General features: G+C 56.5%; 5 protein-coding genes across 5 annotated transcripts; 2 read left to right on the forward strand and 3 right to left on the reverse strand.

Moving 5' to 3' along the window:
* Window positions 1-777: 777 nt before the first annotated feature.
* F5144DRAFT_497078 (uncharacterized protein) lies at window positions 778-2,223 on the reverse strand (the record flags this gene model as incomplete). Its single annotated transcript, XM_066786184.1, has 1 exon — window positions 778-2,223. The coding sequence occupies one exon, from the start codon at window positions 2,221-2,223 to the stop codon at window positions 778-780; it is 1,446 nt and encodes a 481-aa protein (XP_066640629.1).
* A 1,119-nt stretch (window positions 2,224-3,342) lies between these two features.
* F5144DRAFT_375348 (inositol oxygenase) lies at window positions 3,343-4,648 on the reverse strand. The gene is made up of 2 exons (XM_066784548.1): window positions 3,548-4,648; window positions 3,343-3,487 (listed from the first exon to the last, which is right to left on the reverse strand). Exons 1-2 carry the CDS (start codon window positions 4,433-4,435, stop codon window positions 3,431-3,433), a joined length of 945 nt encoding a protein of 314 aa, XP_066640630.1. The 5' UTR covers window positions 4,436-4,648; the 3' UTR covers window positions 3,343-3,430.
* A 1,396-nt stretch (window positions 4,649-6,044) lies between these two features.
* On the reverse strand, window positions 6,045-8,434 carry F5144DRAFT_375473 (uncharacterized protein). Its single transcript, XM_066784549.1, has 7 exons — window positions 8,040-8,434; window positions 7,876-7,967; window positions 7,586-7,759; window positions 7,083-7,523; window positions 6,886-7,026; window positions 6,543-6,823; window positions 6,045-6,487 (listed from the first exon to the last, which is right to left on the reverse strand). Exons 1-7 carry the CDS (start codon window positions 8,305-8,307, stop codon window positions 6,172-6,174), a joined length of 1,713 nt encoding a protein of 570 aa, XP_066640631.1. The 5' UTR covers window positions 8,308-8,434; the 3' UTR covers window positions 6,045-6,171.
* A 964-nt stretch (window positions 8,435-9,398) lies between these two features.
* On the forward strand, window positions 9,399-12,155 carry F5144DRAFT_584716 (uncharacterized protein). The gene is made up of 10 exons (XM_066789637.1): window positions 9,399-9,583; window positions 9,732-9,821; window positions 9,889-9,939; window positions 10,023-10,303; window positions 10,377-10,398; window positions 10,486-10,749; window positions 10,805-11,266; window positions 11,334-11,434; window positions 11,496-11,595; window positions 11,650-12,155. The coding sequence occupies exons 1-10, from the start codon at window positions 9,538-9,540 to the stop codon at window positions 11,859-11,861; spliced, it is 1,629 nt and encodes a 542-aa protein (XP_066640632.1). The 5' UTR covers window positions 9,399-9,537; the 3' UTR covers window positions 11,862-12,155.
* An 837-nt stretch (window positions 12,156-12,992) lies between these two features.
* F5144DRAFT_497261 (mitochondrial 54S ribosomal bL27m domain-containing protein) lies at window positions 12,993-16,434 on the forward strand (the record flags this gene model as incomplete). The annotated part of the gene is made up of 4 exons (XM_066786193.1): window positions 12,993-13,059; window positions 13,200-14,109; window positions 15,208-15,482; window positions 15,557-16,434. The coding sequence occupies 4 exons, from the start codon at window positions 12,993-12,995 to the stop codon at window positions 16,432-16,434; spliced, it is 2,130 nt and encodes a 709-aa protein (XP_066640633.1).
* Window positions 16,435-16,648: the final 214 nt, after the last annotated feature.

Genomic DNA, 16,648 nt, shown 5'->3' on the forward strand with positions numbered 1-16,648 from the left:
TTAGCTGCTTGCCACAACCGCGCCATAAATTGGTTTCCTATTGGCACGATGGATTCCACTCGACAAAGTCAGGAGGGGGGGCTCCGGGGATTTTTTGAAAAAAAGTCGGAATTGAGAATATGCACCCAATCGCAGCGCTCGGTTCCTCGATTGACTCGAGGCTCCGGTGTGGCGAGAATCTCAGCTGGGTACGACGCTGCTGTGAGTGGGAAAAGGTCGAGATCGGTTCGTAAAGAACAATGAGGTCATCGGTTGCGGGGGATGCAACCCTGGCGGTGGGGGTTGCCAAGCACCTTCTGTGGAGATGTAACCCTGTCATTCAGCTGCCGTGCCTGCCTTTGACGACCTGCTTCCCACTTGTACCTTTCGATGCGTAGCTTGCAAGCTTGCCCCACGAATCGGCTGTCATCCAAGCTAAGAATGTCAAAGTTATTGTAATTACGAATACATGAACTCAATCGTGCAAATTCGGAAAATGCAGCCTTCATACACCATCAATTACAGCCTTCATACACGTACATACATACGATTGAATCCAATCAACTGGTACATGTGCGTTTCATTTTTGTCGAAACCCTACATGTACGAAGTACGTATTCATCTTTTCTGATACCAGCATGCTCAAGATGAGTCCATCTAAACTGACGCGGTCATGGATCCAACTCAAATTACCAAGGGGTTCCATTCTTTATAAACCGAAATGTCGACTCGACAGACAGTAGAGACACCTCCCGATTACAAACTCCAGTAACTAACACTCTAGGTAGGCAGGTGACACTACGACCGCTTCCTCCTCTTGGCTCCCGACGCCCTCTTTCTCTTCTTCCCCCCCTCCGCTCTCTTCCTCTTCTTCCCACCCCCACCCCCAACAGCAGAACCACCCTTTCCCCCCTTTAGCTTCCCCCCCAAAGGCTGCGGAAACCCCCTCCCCCGATCCAACCCCAACCCATTCACATCAACCACCCCCCCTCCCCCCTCCTTACCCCCCCCTCCCAACGGTCGCCGCCACTCCAGCACCGGCCGGCCCGCCTCGACCCGCGCACGCACAGGCACCTCAACACCGATAGTATCCCACTCTTGCGCTAACGGCTTAGCGGGGGTGGCGGCGACGGTGTGTTTGTCGGTGGGTGGGAGGGGGGGGAGGGGGACGGTGATTTGTTGGGGGGCGGGCGTGTGCTTATGGGTGCGGTTGTGGGTGCGGTTGCGGTTGTGGGTGCGGTTGTCGGGGGTGGGCTGGTTGGGTTCAGGTTTGGCGGCTTGGGCGCGGCGCTTGCGCATCCAGGCGGTGAGCTCGGCGTGGAAGGTGGCGAGGGGGTGGTCGAGCGGGGTGAGCTGGGGGTGCTGGGTCCATTTGGCGAGGTCGTCGAACTCGTCGTCGGCCATGGCGTCGAAGCGGATGGAGCGGTAGGCCGGGTCGCGGGTGATGACCATGTAGAGGAAGTAGGCCACGCCGGTGATGTCGTTGCGTTCGCGCTCCTCGAAGTTGCTGTAACCCCTCCGTTTGGAACGGCTACGGCGCCCCGTTGTCCCGATCTGAGCCGCCGCGCTAAAGTCGAAGAGCAGGATGGAGTCGGTGTCCGGGTTGATGAAGAGGTTCCGGGGGGCATTGTGCTGGTGCACGATGCCGTACTCGAGGTTGAGCTCGTCGACGAGGCCCATCAACTCCCGAAGCCAGCGCAGCTTGAATGGCCCTGGTAGCGGTTTCTCCAGCGAGGGGGCCGGGATGAAAGGAGTGATGAATCCGACAACCCCAAGCCCGGTGAGCTCCTCGACAACGAGCGAGTCGATGGGCAGGATGAGTGGGTGAGCTGGCAACCGCGCCATGATCTGAATCTCGTCCCAGACACCACCGTAATGGGGGCAGTCGGCTATGGCCTTGAAAGCGCCAACCTTCTCTTGCCCAGAAGTGCGACAGCGATACGAAACCTTGGTAACCGTACCGTCGATACGGTCAATTTCGGTCAGGTCGGAGCGGAGCAACACAGGAAGCTTGTTCCCCGCCGACGATGGGAGCCCGTATTCCTCCACCGAGGGGTAGTAGGTGCACTTGGCGCCGTTGTATTCGTCCTCAGTCGACGTCCATAAGACCTCTCCCGATGGGCTCAGGTCGAGCGCCAACACGTCGGGCGGCAGAGCGCCGGTGTCGAGGAGCGAACGCAGCACCCCCGTGGTGCGACTGAGCCATTCCAGCTGCACTTCCTCCTCGGCATCCCACCAGTCCATGTCGTCTTCTCTGTGATGCCAGACATCCAGCCATCGGTACGAGACCCAATCAAACCAGACGTACGCATCCGGTGCAATCTCTCCCTCGCTGTTAGGGTCGGGTCGAGCCGTCCGGGCAAAGCTACTACCGTCAAGGTCGAAGTGATGGAGGGGGTGATCCGGTGCCAGTTTCATTTTGACGGGCGACTTGGGCGAATTATCTGATGTGCTTCAAGTTGTGTTTTAAGATATGGGTTAGGCAGGGTGATGAGTAGTTGATATATTCGGGGGGTGCGCCGGCGAAACAGCATCACCAAACTTCTTTGTTCCATGTCACCGCCGGGCGGAACTTGACACGCCACCCCTCCTTGTTTAGGTATTCCCCAGCCACTACTCATCTTATGTGGAAGACACCGCGAGCATAATGACAAGCCAAATATGCCGTGTTGGGTGTGGGCTGTTTGCGGCACATTGTTGAGCGGTTCAACACAAAAGAAAAGCAGGGCTGTTCTCGGTTTGGAAAGGAATACATCAATTTGTTGCCACTCGTGCTTTGTCGTCCACAACCCACAACGCAATACTCACCTGAAGTCACACGATGCTCTCGGGTGTATCAGACTCTCAGCGACGAACGCCTCTGGCTCCTCAGGCGTCCATTTAGGTTCATGAATCATGCCCCGTATCAGCTTTCAATGGCGGGCACTTCTCCCAGGGGAAAAGTCCACCAAACAGGCCAGCTCATTTGTTGCCTTCTCACTTACCATGAGAATACTGGGAGCTGTTGGGGTGTGGATTTCAATGGTTAAGATAACGTATATCCAATATAAAAACGTCTTCTCAGGGGGGCTTTTTCCCCCTTGAATCCAGTTCTGCGGCAACTTGGGGCAGTGGATTACCGATGGCAGGTTGTTTCCAGTGGTGATAATCATCGCCTTTCCAACATCTATCCCATTTCCCTGGTTTCACTTTTCGTAATATTGAAACTACGTGTCCGCGCCAAGGGTCCAGCTCGCATCGAACTGACCCTGTAGATCGAAGAGGCAAATGGAGCATAGCTCAGGCCAAATAGCAGAAATTCGAGCGATGCACAAGCGCACTCCATCTGTCTAGTCAAAAACAATCACCCACCTCCATACCGTCGCAAAGCCCAACAATTCAAGCAACCTCAGCAAAATTCCAGCCTTCCTGCGCCGCGACTCCTATCTGCATCCCAATCACCCTACCCTACCTACCACTTAATAACCTTTTGAGGAAAGAACTCATCAATCAGTTCCAAATAATAAGGCTAAAACCACATGTTAGCCACAGCAGTCCCTGTCCTTCGGCTCCCCAAGGACGGTCTTACCTTCAGCTCCTCCACCTTGGGCACATCGTCCGACTTGCTGTACAAATCGTACGGGTTAAACGCGCGCACGGCACTCAGCAGCGCCTCGTCGCCGTCGGCCATGAACTCGGTGTAGGCGCCCTCCTTATGCCAGGGGTAAAACGAATGAAAGCGCACCATGGCGAGGGCCTCGCGCGGCAGGGTGCTCTGGTCCCGCAGCACCAGATACAAATACTCGTCATGGCCCCAGCTCATCATCAGCTCATTGACACCACACCCAGGCTGGTAAATCCCATGCCGGGTCGAGTAGACCTCATGGCCAGCATCCGGATTGGCGGCAAACAACTCCGGAAAGATACAGCGCTCATCAAAACGACACCCCACGGGAAACGTATCGCCGACCACATCCCACTGCCCCTCACAACAGCCCTCAAAAAACAGCATCAGCTTCCCCAAATCATGCACCAGCCCCGTCAGCTGCATCCAGCGGGGCTTGCCGTCGCGGCGGATAGCCTCGGCGCTCTGCAGCAGGTGCTGGATCTGGCTGAGCGACGTGTCCGGGTCGCTGTCGTCCACCAGCGTGTTGAGCTTTTCCATGGCGTCCCAGATGCCCAGCTCGGGGCGCTTGCGCGAGGGGGAGTGGAAGTGCGCGCGCGCGGCGAGGTTGTGCGCGACGGTTTGCTTGGCGTGCTGTTCGGTGTAGAAATGCTTGACGCGGTCGCAGGCGGTGGTGTATTGGCGGAAGGTGGACTTGTCTTTTTGGGTGTCGAAGGTGGAGGCTGCGTCGAAGGCGGGTTCGGGCGTGGTGGGCATGTGTTTGAGGATGTTGACTGTGTCGACTGCGTCTGAGATGGCTTCGAGGGCGGCCCCGTCCCGGTGGACCGGGCGGACATCTACCATGGCGGCCATTGGAGTTGAATGTGTGGGGGAAAGGAAAGAGTAAGTGTTGGGAAGGAGCAGGCAAGGATATATCAGCACGCCGTGATCCGATCGTAGTGCCAGAAAACGACGAGTTGACAATCAAACTTGGGGATGGATTGTGTCACTCTGGATAGAGGAAAGATTCGTGCTCGGGTGTAGGACCAGGGACTGTGGTAGCGTTACTCGAGATGTGATATTTATTGTTGGAACAAGTGGGAAGGTACGAAACGAGGAATGACTCGGGAACGACTCGAGGGAGGGAGTCAGGTCACGGGTACAGGCAGAGTTGAGTTGGTCGGCTGAGCCAGGGCACGGTCGAGGGCCGTTCCTTCCCCCGGGACAGACCGCTTTATTATCCCGCTGCTGCATCTTCGGCCTTGGAATTGGTCACCACTGGGTAATGATTAATCGGGGCTATCTGGCTGGATCAAACCGAGAGTGGAGGAGGCACTGGGAGGACAGCAGGAAACTCCACGCCGCGATTACGCCGATATGGGGGCTCAAAAGGAAGGAAAGGGAAGGCACGGAGGGTATCTCAGGCAGGTAATCTGTGCAAATCCACGTCATCCACCCCATCCACCCACTCACCCTGACGAATCTCGACCGCGCCGGCTGCATCAGAATGGATACAAGAGGAGAAGCCTGCTCCTTCGGTTCCACGGATCTGTGTTCTCCCTCTCTTCCCTCTTTCGTTCCCGCTTGGAACCGCACATGGGGTGGTTGAGTGGGTGCCACTACTCCTGCGAGTGCCCACCGACCTGGTTGTCCCTTGAATGGCACGTGAACATCTTCCAGGGTCCCGATGAACACATGCAGGTGTGCCGTTGTCGACTTTGGCCAGAATCGGCGAGAATTGCACATTTAGGACCAGATGTGGTAATTTGATGCGAAGACCGTTCTGTGGAACAGAGGTCCACTTTTTAAAAGGGCAACTTTCTCCGATGCAGACCGACTATTCTCGGAATGGCGTGGGGGAGAAAGCGGCTAGTTGGTTTCTGTGGCCGGCCGACATCTACGTCGGGAGGAGCCGGTGAGTAAGGAACGGTCTGGATCGTGGATAGTACCGTCTAGTGTTTGGCGAGGCGTCACCGCTGGAGGTAAATATATTGGGGGGCTGAAGCAGGAGGTGGGTTCACGAGGGCATTACCCGATGCATGTGGAATGGGTGATATAAAGTATTTTATACTAAGCAGCTGTATACTACTGCATACAGACAAGGGAGTGAGCCTACCTCTCCTCACATCCACGCCCAAGTGAAGTCAAGGTGCTTGAGGCCGGTAGCAAAAATACATACAACACCAAGGATTCCCCAGTCGTCACCGACCTGAGTACTAGTTTGGCTCTCACGAGTTTGACTAGGGGAGAGCGGACGGGATCCCGTACTTTCTCGTGGATATGGTCGTATGTACTGGTCGCTGTCGCAATGGTATCTTTTAGAGTTGTGGGGTCATAAGGCCTGTCGTCTTTCATCAACCATCTCCGTAAACTGGTTCAGTCTCTCGGATTTGGATCTCATTGGCAAATTCTAGCGGCACTTATACATTATTCTCTTCTAAAGGGGCAGACAGTCAAGGGTTGGGTTCCGCCGATAATCGGTATTAACACAACGTAACGAAGTGAACAGTCTCCGCTCTACCATTCTATTTACTCAATTGTAAACCACAAGTTGAAAGTGTAAATATGCTTAACTATTAACTACTACACTATCCCAAATATTCAAAACCCTACGGGCTGCTGGTGCTCTCCACGACCTTGGCCCCAGTGTGCTTGTGGTATTTGGCCATAAACTCCCCGTCAATATCCTCCTCGAACACATTGACCTTGGTCGTCGCGAACTTGCGCGCGCTGACCTTGTTCTTGAAAAGCATATCCAACTCGGCAAAGGAGCGCCCGGACGGCTCGGGCACCCGGAAGTAAGTGTAAATAATGCACAAAAAGCAAATGCCGGCCCAGAAAAAGCCGGCAAAGTTTCTCCAATCCCAGGCTCCGGGATTCAGCATGTATGGCGTTATCGTGCTGCAAATGATGCCCACGATGATACTTTGGAAAGGTTAGCGGCGGAAAATGCCATCATTAACCATGGGGCAAGACTCACTAGAACACACGCCCGAGGGCAACCGTCTTGATCTGCAGCCGCCGTGTCGAGATCTCGCTGACCAGCGAGTAGCAGACAGTGCCCACAGTTAGTTGATACGTCAGGGCCCAGCCAAGCATGATGCTGCCTGTCGCAAGGGAGGCCTCTCGCCGGTGGGCCTCCGGGACGAGGCCTAGGAAGCCGAGAATCAAAAGCATGACAAAAAGACCGCACAGGCCGTAGAGATAAAGAGACCGGCGGCCAATTCCGCGGCTCATCAAAAACCAGGCTCCTATAACCCCCTGTCCAGTAGTGTCAACGTTCACTGTCGTTCCTTTTTGTAACATGCTAGCATCTGACTTACCACCATGTTGATTCCGTACTGACCAAGCGCAAAGCCGTAGGCGCTGTCCGGGTCAAGACCGGCTTGGGTGAGGAAGTATGTCGAGTAGTTGGAAAAGGAGTTCCCTGACAAATTCTGGATCGCCCAGCACATGCCAACAATCTGCACATCATCACTCATTAGAGGGCCCCATACCGCGCAGATTCAGTTCACCTTACCTCCGTTCTTCTCAAGTCGTAGCCCTTGAAGCAGTCCAAGTAGCTCGCTCCGCTCGTTGTCTTCTCCTCCAGCGCCGTAGTGTGCACCATCATGTCGACCGTCTCATCCGCATCGAAATCGGTCTCCCGGTTCAGGCTGGTAAGGCGCAACAGCGAGCGCTTTGCCTTGTCAAGCTTTCCCTTACGGACCAACCACCAGGGAGACTCGGGGGCGAAGAAGATGCCGACGGCAAGCGGGAGAGGCCACATCCATTGCAGAGCATATGGAATTCGGTAGCCCCATTCGTTATCCCGCCCAAGCATGGACATGATGACGCCGATGCCGATAAACTGGCCGAGGCCCCAGCAGAAGTTGACGTAAGTCGAGAGATAGGCTCTCATTGCGACAGGGCAGACCTCGGAGGCATAGGTGATGGTGAGGGTTTGAAAGACGCCCCATGGCTATCCGGGAACTGCACGTCAGTAACGCATCCCCGCCAGATGTTAGGGTTCAGGGGCCGTACGATGCCGCATAGGATTTCAGCCGCTAGCAGCGTCTGCACATTCTGGGCCGTGAAAAACAAGGCCGTCCAGGCATTGATCAACATCAGACAGACAATGACTGTCCAGCGGTAACCGAACCGTTCCGACACCCAGCCGTTGATGAGGAGGCCAATTAGTTCACCGACGTTGGCGCCCTAGATCCACCGGGTTAGCATTTCTCGCCTGTTCGTCCCATCTCAAGATCGGGAACGGGCCGGGACGTCGAAGCGGGCCGCCGGCTGTGCTGGCCTGATGTTTTGAGAGCACTCACATTGCTGAGACCGGCCTGCCATGGAGCTGTCACTTCCCACTTTCCACCGGGTAGCTGTTCGCCGTATTTTTTATTGAATTGCGGGAATGCATCTTTTGAACCGTCCAGTTAGCCGAGGCTGCCATCTAGGGACCCCACAGGGCCGAGAAGCCATGAACACCCACAGAAGTTGTTGATCAAGCAAATATCGTAGCCCTCCATCACGATACAGGTTGAGATGAGCATGCTCCATGCGATGGCTTTGGGGTACAGGCGAATGCCCTGCATGAGGGTCATTTTCTGCTCCTTCTCTGTGGCCAATTTGGCGCCCTGGATGACACGGTCCGTGGCCTGGAGCCGTGAGACCTGATCCTGAGCATGGTGGTTCTTCTCGTCGTCCAATCCGGTCTTCTCGGAGGGCACAACGCCCTCAGGTGGGTGTTCTGAAGCCATCTTGGTGACAGGTCACTCCCGGTTCCCGTGTGCAGTCGAAATGGGTAAGACAACGCTACTTGGTAACGAACCAGTTCGCGAAGAAGGGGCTGTCGTTGGCGTTATGGGGAAAGAAAAGATCAACTCCCTGAGCTCCGTTCAAGGCCCATGTCGCCAAGCAGGACGGATGGAGAAACCTGGAAGATGTCGAGAATTTCTTCCAACGGATCCAATAGGCTCTCACTTCGGCGACGGGGTTGGGGTCTGTGGAGTTTTCTAGGTTGTGGGGTGTTGCAGCAGTTTGAGCCGTTGCGAGGTGGGAATCCCTGTTGAGTTCATCGGGTTCCTGAAAAGGTTTCCCCACTCGTTGCCTGTGGGTTTGGCAGAGGCGGGCTGCTTGCAAGGCGCGCATGGTTTACTCAGGACCTTCGGTGGTTCGTTGCTCGGTGAAGCAGCTTCGACAAGAAGGGAAGGTGCATCGTATTGTGTTGCACCACACCAGGAAACCAATGGAAATGGCAGTCTCAGCGTGACAAAATGTGACCGGTGGCCTTCGGCATCCCTTCCTTCCCCGCACCAAGACATCAGCACCCCAAAAGCAAGAACGACCTGCAAAGACCCGCATGATATTCCAAAAAACGGCAAAACTCAAAAAAACTTTAGGTTTTTTTGGTGTGACCCTCCTGGGCAGTTCCCCAGACTGCTTCTCCATCGTTTTCGTGGGGTACCGAGGGCGCACGCCGCACGGCGAGTTTGCCGGTGGACCCGTCTTCGGGCCGGGCTGGAAGGAGGATTATCTTTCGCAGCCCGCCGCCCGCACAAGAGCGGGGCGACTACCAGGGTTCTTATTCGGGGGGGCAATTTCCCCCCGATCAGCCACGAGGATTGAGTGTGGATGAGCCAGCTCACCTTGGATCCAGAAAGGTCTGGCTGACATTTGATCACTTGCGACCGCCTCTGCTTCTCCCTCACCTTGTGCGTGCTTCACCATCCCAGTTTCGTATGTGAGCGTCCGGGCTTCAACGGACCCCCGGCCTTTGCCAATGTCGCTTTCCGACACGACGCCAACCACGGCGACGACCACGCCCTCATCCGGGCGGGGCTCCCCAACTCCCAGCCTTGCAAGATTCGGATGGTGAGTCAGGTCTCGGTTGTCGAGTTGTCGGGTTGCTGAGGAAGCCGACAGAGCATGTATCTCAATAAAGAGAGCACTCGGGGTTTGTTTAGTTGTCGTTTTTTTCGCTAACTTGAATGGTGGACTCCTTTAGCGCCCGGTGCCGGCAACATCATCTCAAATGTCCGTTCTGTCTCCACTTCCTCCGTCCCTACTAGTCCGCCTGTTCTCCCGGACCCCGGCCCACACCGTTGGCTTGGGTGTCAATCCGTGGGGGGAAACCATGTGTTGGCTGTTGGTTGTTGACTGTTGACTTACCGATGTGCCACAGGCGACAGAGTAACACCAATCTGTGGCAGATGCCGGACCGCGGACGAGCCATGCCTGCCGCCGGGCCTCAAGATCCGCGAGACCAACAAGTGTCAGTGGAGCCTCGGACCACTCCTTTCTCGGCGCCGGTTTTACTCACTCGCCCGATATTTACATAGACAAGTTCAAGTTCAACAAGAAACAAAGGTGGATCAAGACTCCGCGAAGATGTTCGTCCCCGTTGTTTCTTCTACTCGAATCCCTCGAGGTGTAACCCGCCAAGAAGACCCCGTCTGACTCTGATGGTGTGAAGTGGTCTTTATCGATGAGTCGCAGACCATAATAAACGATGTATCGAGCCCGGATAGCGGACCCGACGAGTTCGAGGCGGCGTGGGACTCCCCTCCCGTCGTGGACGTGGAGTGCCACAGCAATACTTCGCCCATGCCACCTTACCGACCGCCCTCGCCCCCTGACCGTTCGCGATTAATGTCCATCTCGTCCGTCGTCGATCCGCCGCCCCCAATCTGGCCCCTCACCGACCCCGAAGAGGCTGTTCTCTTTCGCCACTTCATGGATAAGTTGGCTATGTGGGTAAGGCGCCACCCAAACCTGGTGTTGGTGAACCGTTGAGGCTCGGTATGCATGGCTGACACCGATCCTTTAGCTTGACCTGTGTGACCCGTACCGTACGTATAGTCGTGGAACGAGCTTGCTGCAGCTCCCACCCTTTAATGCCCCGGGGACAAGGGAGAGATGCTAACGGGGTCCCACAGATACCTTCCAGAACATCGTACCCCATCGGTCAAGGGACTGCCAGGTGCTGGTGAGATCGATATTTGCGCTCTCGGCGCGGCACTTGGGGCAAACCCATCCCGACCTCAGCCAGAGGAAGCGATATAACCAGCTGGCAGACACGCACAATGCGGCTTGCATCAACATCATGAAGTGCCTCTTAACGAGCAAAAACTACAAATCCATCTGGACCGAGCATCTCTTTGCCGCAACCATCATCCTCCAGGTCATGGAAGAAATGAACGGTACGTCAGCCGTGGAAGAATAGCAAGGAACAAATCCTAATCCTCCGAGCTATAGCTGCCCTCCGCGATGAGACCGACAGCGACGTGGACGAAACGCACGAGGCTCTGAAGCGCGGACACTTGCCCGGCATGTACCGGTTTGTCGGGGTGCAGTCCTTCGGGCCGGGCACCCTCGGCGCGGCATCGTTCTGGGTCGGCCTGCGGCAGGAGATCTACATCGCCGTGACCAAGCGGCAGCCGGTGTGCCTGTACCTCGTGCACCCGGGGCTCGTGGACCGGTCGCTCGACGAGCCGCCCGAGGACGACTTTGCGTGGGCCAACGTGGCCGTGGTGCACTGCGCCGACGTCGTCAACTTCTGGCTCGCGCCTGAGAAGCATGAGCCGCAGTCGTGGGACGAGCTGAATAATTGGAATCGGCGCTGGGCTGAGAAGCTGCCGCCGTCGTATGACCCGTTCTTTACGGAACCGCCGGGGGCGAGTGTTTTCCCGGGGATTTGGTATCATCAGGGTTGCCAAGGTAAGTGGGATTTCGGGTTTCCGTTTTGTTCGAGCATGGGCTGACAAGCTGTGTCTCGTGTCAACAGTTATTGGCGTACAACACCACAGGCTTGCAAGGCTGTTTTTGTTGGACCACCGTCTGAGACCCGGCAACATGATGAAAGCTAAGGAGAGAGCCAGTATTGAGGTTGGTTGCCCCTGCTCGTTTTCGTGTATGGTCGGACACTCACATGGGCCTCGTGGGATAGGAACGTATTCGGAAGACCGTCCGGGAGATCTGCGCCGTAGGGCGTGGGAACCAGTTCACTCCGCCGGGCATCTTCACAGCTTGTATGGCGATATCGGTTTGTAAGTTGGAGTGTATCACTATCTAGGCCGAAGGCACGAGACTGACAGACGCAGTTGGGCACTATTTCGACAGGGTCGAAGAGCAAGACGCCATGCTCGCGATTTTGGAACAAACCCAAAGAGACTACGCCCGGCCCACCGGGAGTGTGAGGCGAGAAATGCTCCAGGCCTGGGGGCGGCATGCCGGCGTGTCCAAGTCGCTGGCCATGATGCACGTGAACGGCAACGGCGTCGTGAACGGCAACGGTGTCATGAACGGCCATTAACAGGAATGACGAGGGGACTCAAAGGCGCGGCGGTGAATGAGGACACGTTAATAGCACTGGGCACAGCAACGGGTTGATCTCTTAGCCTGCGCGGAGTTTTGGTGGTGTATTGGGGGAGGTTGTAGCGGGGGAGTTGGGCGTGTTGTTGGTGATGGTCGGAGAGAGGGTCCAGGGCATGGTTAGAAGAGTTGCGGCCGTTTTTTTACGTGCGGTGTTCTCATGAGATGTTATTGTAGACCTTTGCAATTGGGGAATAGAACACATATATACGCAAGTAACTCTATACTGAGCACCGCTTCCACGGGCTGCTTTTCTCTGCTTCGGGTACACACTATTATAAGATCGGAAAGAAAAGGGTCGCATAAGCGTAGCGGGGTGACCCGAGAGGAATATCATAGGAATGAGGAAGCAAGTGCTGGAGTAAAGTGGCTACCCCAAAATATCTGTATGTTGGTTGAGAAAGAGGATAACATGATGAGAAAGACGGAGACAATGACGTAATGCGAACTAGACAGAGAGCGACGAGCCAGAGAAATAGAACAGACCAAAGGTTGTTTGGACGGTTCGGATGAGAAACAGGATTACCCTCGGAGCCCGAGTATCCACAGAAACCCAAGTATGCATCTCGGATTCGGCCACCTCGAGAAAGACCCTTGACAAGCTGTGATGTTGGAGTTAACTGACTTCGCTGGCTCGGCAGGGTGAAGAGGAAGAGCAGAAACAGGCAGCGCCAGGGATCGTGTGGTTCGAGGGAGTTGTCCAGGTGTACGGAGCGAATATGGCTTTCATGCGCAGTGACGTTGCTGAGCTCCTCTGCAAAGAGCGAGATTATTCCCGTTCGTTGCAGAGACGGTTCGTGTTTCCAAATAGCAGAATCCCCGCGAAGCAGCGAGCTTGGCTTGCACTTCAGACAGAAGCTCTCGTTCGTGGCTTGGCGGATCCAACGACCCCGCCCCACCCTTCTTCAGAAGGGTCATTCCACCTCTCAAGGGACCGCCAGTCAACTTTCGTTTTCTGAACCAATGCAAAACGACCTGAGCCACCGGACCTAAGTAAAAAGGCCTCACCAACCAGTATATACCACAGCCGGCGAGCAATTTCGACAAACAACCACAACAAAACACAACCAAGATGGCGAGCGCCGTAGAACACACGCCGTCGCATACTCCGCCGGGGACACAAGCCCCGCGCCCGAAGGGTGAGTGAGCTGAGCTGAGCCATTTCGTCACCGGGGAGGAGAGCCCCCGACCAAGCCCACGCCTGGCAATGAGTGATATAAGGAATCGGGAATCAGAAACTAGAAGCTAACAAGCCGGACCATCCCATTCAAACAAACAGGCATCCTCAAGAACTCCTACCGCGGCTCCCCGCCCATCTCCCCCACCGACACCCAACACCCCACCACCACCACCACGCTCCCACACAGCACCAACAGCCCCCCCTCCGACCACCACCACCCCCACGCCCCCCTCACCCCCAAAGAAGCCAAAGAACTCACCATCGCCAACACGCAATACAACGCCGGCCACCGCCGCTCCTCCTCCACCACCTCCCGACCGGGCGGCACCTCCCGCCGCCAAAGCTCCCTCACCCCCCACGACGGCACCACCACCACCACCACCAACAACGCCGACGGCGAAGAAGAAGAACCCAACCAGCGCCTCAAGTGGGACGAAGCCAACCTCTACCTGACCGAGCAGGAGCGCACCAGCACCATGAAGATCAACGAGCCCAAGACGCCGTACGCGAAGCACTACGATCCGGCGGAGGATCCGTCCGATGCGGAAGACGGGGAGGAGGGGGACGTGGCGCCGCCGATTGATCCGAACGCGATCGATCTCGATCGTGTGGATGGCGTGTTATTGCGGCAGCAGGGACAGGGGCGGAGGCGGCCGGCGCATGAGGAGATTCCGCAGCTGTCGTTGGGGGAGCCGGAGGAGGAGTTGGAGGAGGATGATGAGGGGGGATGGGCTGAGCGGCCGCGGGCGGTGCATGTGGATAGTCATGGGAGTGGGCATGATGCGGATGGGGAGGAGTATTTGGTGGGGCTGTCGGCGGAGGAGAGGGAGAAGCATGCAAGGTTTGAGAAGCTGAGGAAGAAGCATTATGAGATGAAGAATGTGGCGGCGTTGTTGGGGCATCCCGAGGAGGAGTTGGCCGAGGAGGAGGGGGATGATGATGAGGATGGGGATGGGGCGCCCGCTGTACCGGCTGTGCCTGCGCTGCCGGGGAAGGTTAATGGTTCGTCGTAGGGGGAGGGGTGGTTGTGCTGATTTGGCGGGGGTGGCATGCGTTTTATGGGTGAACTCTTGTTTATTTTTGCTTGCAGACTTGCACGTTGACATCGCATTGATGGTTGGCTTTCTTTTAGCAGCGATGCAACATGGCGGCATGTTTTCGCATGGGCATGGATGGACATAGGCATGGCCTCGATTGAACTACCCGACTGAGAGTGTATCGGTTTTTTTGCTTCTTTTCTTTATGTACAGGTCGCTGCAAGCGTACGTACACATTCGATCGACGATGAAGACGAGGTAACTATGATTGGGGCCGTATTAGAGCAGCCCCTTGCGCGCCAGCTCGACCTTCCGCGCCGCCTCGCCGGCCTTGAACCCGCCCCTAGACACGCATATCCTCTGCCCCTCGGCCAGCTCGAACTTGTCCTCGTGCGCCGGCCATTGGCAGGGGCAGTGGTGTGGGAAGTGCACGCATGCTGTGTCAGAGTGTCAGTCGATTTAGTCGTAGGGCGTTGGAGCTGAAAACGGGAAAGAAAAAGAAGAGGGGCGTCTAACCGAGTGTGTCGGGGCAGAGATAGTTGTCGCAGTGCGAGCGGGCATACATATTGCGGTAGTGCGCCGAGTCGCTTGGTGAGTTTTGGTGTTGCTGCTGTTGCTGGCCCCCGCCGCCGCCGAACATCTGGTCGAAGAAGCCAAATTGCGCCGAGACGGCGCTCGTCAGCGCGAGGAGGAGAAGGGCGACGAGACGCATGGTATTTGGTGTGGCTGTTTCTGGTGGTTCGGGCGGGTGTTGGGAGACTACGTTTGGTGAGAAAAGTTCAAAATGAACTCGTTGTTCAGTTCAATGGACTGCCGCATTCGAACCTTGAATCTTGAATCTTGACTTGCTGGCCAGATCCATTTCTGGTTGTTGCTGGTGATCAAGGGTTCCTATCTTATCGTTGGCTGATGACTCAGCAGAAAACTTCACCCTAGAACACAACGACCAAGCACCAGCTGCGGCAGGTGCGTTCAGTGTTCCGGTTCCCCGTTTCGGCCCCGGGATCTCGCACCCTTCCTTCCCCGTCCTCCGACGCCGTCTACAATCACTGCGAGGTGCTCGCCGTCAGATCAATGCATCTCGCACGGCTGCAGGGGCCCCTCCAAAGGGCTGCCGGCAGCAGTAGCCGGTCATTCACCACTGTTCTGCGCCCCATCACGACAACAGCGACGACGACGCCGAGAACCCTCGAAGATCGATTTGCACAACTCCGTATTGCCTCGCCGGCTGCGATCAATTCCACCGTGGGAGGGCGGCGATATGCCTCGACCAAGTCACAGGGAGCCTACAAGCTCAAGTCCAAGAAGACCATCCCCAAGAAGATGGGCGCGAAGAAGACCGGCGGTGCGTCCCTCATCTTGAATTGGATGCTGGCTCGACCGAGATACGCTTTGCTGACTGCGTATTTCCCTCCGTAGACCAGTATGTGATCACTGGAAACATCATCTACAAGCAGCGCGGTACGATATGGCACCCCGGCGAGAACACCATCATGGGCCGCGACCACACCATCCACGCCGCCGTTGCCGGCTACGTCAAATACTACCGAGACCCCGCCCGCCACCCCAAGCGCCAGTACATTGGCGTCACCTTCAACCGCGAGGATAAGCTGCCGTACCCCGTGTCGGCACCGCGCCGGCGCAAGCTGAGCCTCGTGGCCGTGCCCCGGCGGGTTGAGCAGCCCGTCGAGGAGACCACAGCACCCAGCGGCATCCCTCGTTCAGTAACACGGCACGAAGTGATCGAGAAGGCGGAGGCAGAGACCCCCGAGGCGGACAAGGCTGCCGAGAAGCCGCGAGAGTTTGTTCCTCTGGCGGATGGCAACTCGATCGTCGCCAACCTGGTCCGAGACAAGCTCAGGAGCAGGTTCCTAGCCCAGTCCAAGAGGGAGGCACACAACCGCGAGAAGCAGAAGGAGCTCGACGCGCGCAAAGGCACCCGCGTGTTCCACCTGCAGCCCGACTACAGCTACCGCGAGAGCAACTGGGAGATCGGCCGGCTGGTCGGCGACGCCGGCTCCGTGCCCGGCGCCAACGAGTCCGAGTCGAGAAAGGCCAAGTTCCGTCTGCGCAGGAGGAAACGCATGATGCACTTTAAGGGCATCAAGAAGCGCAAGGTGGCCAAGGCCGGCCGCCGCGACGAGTACAGGACCAAGGTGCGCGAGAAGAGAGCGTTGAGACTGGTTCAGCGGGCGGAGGCTGCGGCGGCCGTCAAGGCTTCCCTCGGAAAGGCTGTGGCCGAGGCCACCAAGGTGGCGGGAAGCAAGAAAGCGGAGAACAAAGATGTCAAGGCCTGATCTACTGGGGTCTTGGCTGTGATATATGTAGGATGGCAGCCGAATCGGGCATCCGACATATACCTTGCATCCGGGCAAGGGCCATGTGCCCAGAGCCGCTGTACCATATTCTGTCAAAATAGATATTGTCCAAATGCTACCCGTGATGACACCGGTCGATGGGTGAGTGCGAAGCTTGCTCTATTCTATTTTATCTTCGGGGAGGCTTAAACTG

The sequence above is a fragment of the Chaetomium tenue genome, assembly GCF_020726465.1.
Source record: "Chaetomium tenue strain MPI-SDFR-AT-0079 chromosome Unknown F5144scaffold_6, whole genome shotgun sequence".
In the NCBI taxonomy this organism is placed as follows: Eukaryota; Fungi; Ascomycota; class Sordariomycetes; order Sordariales; family Chaetomiaceae; genus Chaetomium; species Chaetomium tenue.